Source organism: Balaenoptera musculus, chromosome 4 (assembly GCF_009873245.2).
Source record: "Balaenoptera musculus isolate JJ_BM4_2016_0621 chromosome 4, mBalMus1.pri.v3, whole genome shotgun sequence".
Taxonomy (NCBI): domain Eukaryota; kingdom Metazoa; phylum Chordata; class Mammalia; order Artiodactyla; family Balaenopteridae; genus Balaenoptera; species Balaenoptera musculus.
Window position 1 is genome coordinate 94,812,460 of NC_045788.1, and position 4,533 is coordinate 94,816,992.

The following is a 4,533-nucleotide window of genomic DNA, read 5'->3' on the forward strand; positions in this document are numbered from 1 at the left end:
AAGTGTGTCACATTATTCATAATCCTCTAGAGCTGCACTGTCCAAAATGGTAGTCACTAGTCATGTGTAGCCATTTACATTTAAATGTAATGGCTTCCATATTGGACAGCACAGATGTTACAGAACATTTCCATCATCTCATAAAGTTCTATTGGACAACACTGCTTTAGAGGAAGTCTCCTAGACCGAAGAGCTAGAAATCTAAACTGGCCTTCTTGAAGTATAAGAAGTGAGAGGTTTTTTTGGTCCTTACTCAATGTAGGAATTCAATATATACCAATTAGAATGTGTTGATTAGTGTGTAGGTGGAAAATGAAACTAACATGTTAGGATTTATTTACCAATGAATATTGCAGGACAGGGAAAACAAAACATCCAAGCTATGATGTACTTACATTCTCTGCTCCTGATTAAAACTCTGACTCTTGTAAACAATCCTCAGTATACTGAAGCTCATTTAATCCTAAATTTATCACACACCCACTATTAGCAAGTTGATGAGCTACACATTTTTTTGCAGGGGGAAACATTCAAGAAAACATTCTCCATTCTAATGGGGAAGATAGTCATGTACTTAAATCAGTATAGTATAAGCAGGGGAATATCCAGGCTTTGTGGGGCCTTGAAAATTATGCAATTTAGAAAGCACTGAAAAAAACCAAAACTCCCCCAAATTGTAAATATATAAAACTATATATATATATAAAACTCCTAGAGTTTTGGAAGAAGACTGTGCAAGTAAGTGCTCCTGAAGATTAAGCTTCCTTAATTTACTGTAAAGCCACTTCTGAATACTAAACAAAATGTAACAAAGGGCTATGTGCAAATAGCAGGAGAAAATCAAATCTACATGGAAGAGTCAGAGATACTGTATTGCTAAGGCAGATCTGAAAATGAAAGAGGCAAAATGTTCCACCAGACATCAAGATCTTTCTAAAGCTATTGTAATTTGAAGGTGATATTGATGAGAGAATTAGTAAAGGAAACAGAATGGTGAGCCAGAACAAATATGGGTACACTTATGGAAATTTGTTATATAATTGAGGTGTCATTATGCATCAATGGGATTGATTCAAGAAGTTATTTGGGAATAATGCATGTTTCCTATAGGGAAACAATAAACTTAGATTCCTATGCCAAGCACAGCAGAATTCACAATTCACAAAAGAAGAACTCAGAATGTCCAAAAGACATTTGAAAAGATGTTTATCCTTACCTACCATCAAGGAAATAAATAATAACAAAAATAAAATCCATTTCACATGAATCAGATTGGCAAAATTTGAGAGGTTTGATAATACTCAGTTGGGCAAGGATAAAGAAAAAATGGAAATTCTTAAACAGTGGTAGGAACATAAATTAGTACACTCACTATGGAGAGCAATTCAAGATAATCTAATAAGATTGGAAACATATAAACCCTATAAGCTAACAATTCCATATCTAATACACTATTGAGGAAACACTCCCACAAAAGAACCAAAATATATACATGAAACATTCTTTGGAACGTTGTTAGTAATAGTAAAAAATGGAAAACAAAACGTTCATCAGTTGTTTTCTTTCATTTAGAAAGCACATATATTGATCCTCCTATGTGCTGGCACTATACTGAAGTATTGGTAAATTATTTGATTCACATAGCAACTCCATGATCTAGGTACTATTATAATCCCTATTTTGTAGATGAGAAAACTGAGGCAACTAAGAGAGGTTAAGTAACTTCCCAAAGATGCCACAGCAATAAATGGTATAGCTAGGTTACAAACCCAGATGGTGTGGCTCCAGAGTCTATGCTTTCTCTGAAGCACTAAGGTATGCTGTTTTTCATGCATTGGAGAATCAAATAATATATGCTATAAAATAGTATATATTATCAAGAACAGATCTTGAAGGGACTTCCCCGGTGGTCCAATGGTTAAGAATCCGCCTTCCAATGCAGAGGACGTGGTTCGATCCCTGGTCAGGGAACTAAGATCCCACATGCTGTGGGGCAGCTAAGCCCACGCACCACAGCTACTGAGCCCATGTGCCACAACTAGAGAGAAGTCCCGCTCCGCAACGAAAATTATCCCATATGCCACAACTAAGACCCAACGTAGCCAAATATAAAAATAAATAAATAAATATTAAAAAGAAAAAGAACAGATCTTGAAAACTATAGTGAGGAGGGGGAAAGCAAGTTTCAGGATACTATATACACTTTGATAGAATCTGTGCAAGTTTTAAAAGTTGTAGGCACACAATATTATATTTTTTCATTCACATATGTGTACATTCCTGTATGTGACTGGAAGAATTCATAATAAATGTATGAAGTGGCTGATTCTGGGGAGACGGGAATGGAAATAAGACTAAAGATAGGCGACTAGAGGCTTTCAAGTTAATATTTAAAGTTGGATTAAAGAAAACCTTTAATGCTCTGTGTGTGTGTGTGTGTGTGTGTGTGTGTGTGTGCGCGCGTGCGCGTGCGGAAACTCCAATGTGAAGACTGAAACTCCAAGAGGTGTGGCTTATTCAAGGACACAGAAAATACCAGAACTAGAAATCAAACTCAAGGTATAGTTTTACATTCTAAGTGTTTTCTCTTTTTAAACTTTGCCTAACCAGATATTTGCTACATACACATAAGCTGCCCAAAAACAATTTAAAAAGGAGATTACTTATAGTGAAATATAATCTATCTTTACCCCCAAATTTTCCCTATTATTAATTTATCTATTAACTCATGCACAATATTTATTGAACTACTGTTTTGTACAAGTCATTTTGTTTAGGTACTAGATGTAGGTTGACATTCTAGTGAAGTATGAACTCATGACCCCTGGTTTACAAAACCAGGGCTCCAACCACGATCAGCAAAAAAGAGGTTGTAAAGCTAATAACTGTTCATTGTTTGAGCTTCTGGAAGAAAATCCTTCTAAATTTGACACGGAGTTATCTTTACACATCATTCTTATTCATGGTGTAATAATAATTTCAAGCATTATTATTGTTATTATTCTCTGTAATTATATAATAATCATGACAGCTCATTTCTAACTCTCCAGAGAGAAGAGGAAAAATCTGTAGGGAAGATGATGAGAGAGATTAGACCAAATGGTCTTGATAAATTTTCTATTGTAATTTTAAACAAAGCCCTAGACACCATCTGACTAATTGCAGATATTTCTGGAAAGCTTGAAGGTCTCCAAATAATTAGGTTGGGAAGAGGGGGAAATCAGTTAGGAAGCTGATATCTCCCTGGACACTGCTACAAACTGGCACTGGCCTGCAGGCCGGGGTGGTGCTGGCTGTGTGAGCCCATCTCGGAGGCTAATTCGGTCTCAGAAGCAATGGCGTGTCTATGCAATTTGGGAAAGCATTTTGGCCGTGAGAAGAATTTCAAAGCAAAGGTTCAAAGAGAAAAGAAAGAGGAAACTTGAAATTAAATTTAAACTGTATTTGTTATAAGCTGAACAAACAACAATTTTATGTGCACTAACCAAAATGCTTTCATTCTTCATCAGTAACTGTTACATTCAAATCCCTTTGCTAAAGAGCAAAGAAGTGTCCGGGGGACTGGTAAATCTTGATTTGCTTCATTAAGTCTGCTGAAAACAAAACAAAACAAAACAAAACAAAACTTGATAAAGGCATCTTATGACGATCTGGCTATCATTATCATTCTCATACAACACAACTAATCTGATACAGTGAAAGGAACATTAATAGAATTGTTTTTAAATTTAAGAAAAAGATAATGATACGCTCGCGAGATCTCAGACCACCGGACCCGAAAGGTTCTTAGGAAGTTGAAGGGCCTGGAGGAGGCCCGGGAACAAATGGCCGCAGCTGGACCAACCATGCTGCTACGAGAGGACAATGGCTGTTGCAGCCGGCGTCAAAGCAGCTCCAGCGCAGGGGACTCAGATGGGGAGCGCGCGGACTCGCCGGCTACACGCGCTAGGCAGCAGCTGGAGGCTCTGCTCAACAAGACTATGCGCATTCGCATGACAGATGGGCGGACACTGGTCGGTTGCTTCCTCTGCACCAACCGCGACTGCAATGTTATCCTGGGTTCGGCGCAGGAGTTCCTCAAGCCGTCGGATTCCTTCTCTGCCGGGGAACCCCGTGTGCTGGGCCTGGCCATGGTACCTGGACACCACATCCACATCGTTTCTATCGAGGTGCAGAGAGAGAGCCTGGCGGGGCCTCCCTACGTCTGAACACGATCGTGCATGCCTTTCGGACTTCATTAAATCTGTAACCGAAAAAAAAAAAGAAAAAGATAATGATAAACATCAATGTTGGCAGCAGAAAGGCTATGTTTTAGCTGTAAGATATAAAGGGAAAAAAGTTATTCCTTGCCGACGGTCTTCATTTCTGTATTTAAACACTGAATTTCTTGCATAGATCCATTTCTTCCTGATGGGAATATTGATAATAGCTTTTGCAACAACCACAGCAGAGTGACATAGAAATCCATGCGTCACTCCAATCTGTGCCTCTTGTCATCACATGGCCTTCTTTCTTCTGAGCGTGTCTGTATGT

At 38.3% G+C, this 4,533-nt stretch overlaps 1 protein-coding gene across 1 annotated transcript; it reads left to right on the top strand.

The window, feature by feature from the left end:
* The first annotated feature begins 3,754 nt into the window (after nucleotides 1-3,754).
* LOC118894833 (N-alpha-acetyltransferase 38, NatC auxiliary subunit-like) lies at nucleotides 3,755-4,253 on the top strand. Its single transcript, XM_036851484.1, has one exon. It carries the CDS (start codon nucleotides 3,825-3,827, stop codon nucleotides 4,206-4,208), a length of 384 nt encoding a protein of 127 aa, XP_036707379.1. The 5' UTR covers nucleotides 3,755-3,824; the 3' UTR covers nucleotides 4,209-4,253.
* Nucleotides 4,254-4,533: the final 280 nt, after the last annotated feature.

Excerpts from the sequence above, each read along its gene's own strand:
- LOC118894833 (XM_036851484.1), top strand. The coding sequence starts at position 3,825 with ATGGCCGCAGCTGGACCAACCATGCTGCTACGAGAGGACAATGGCTGT.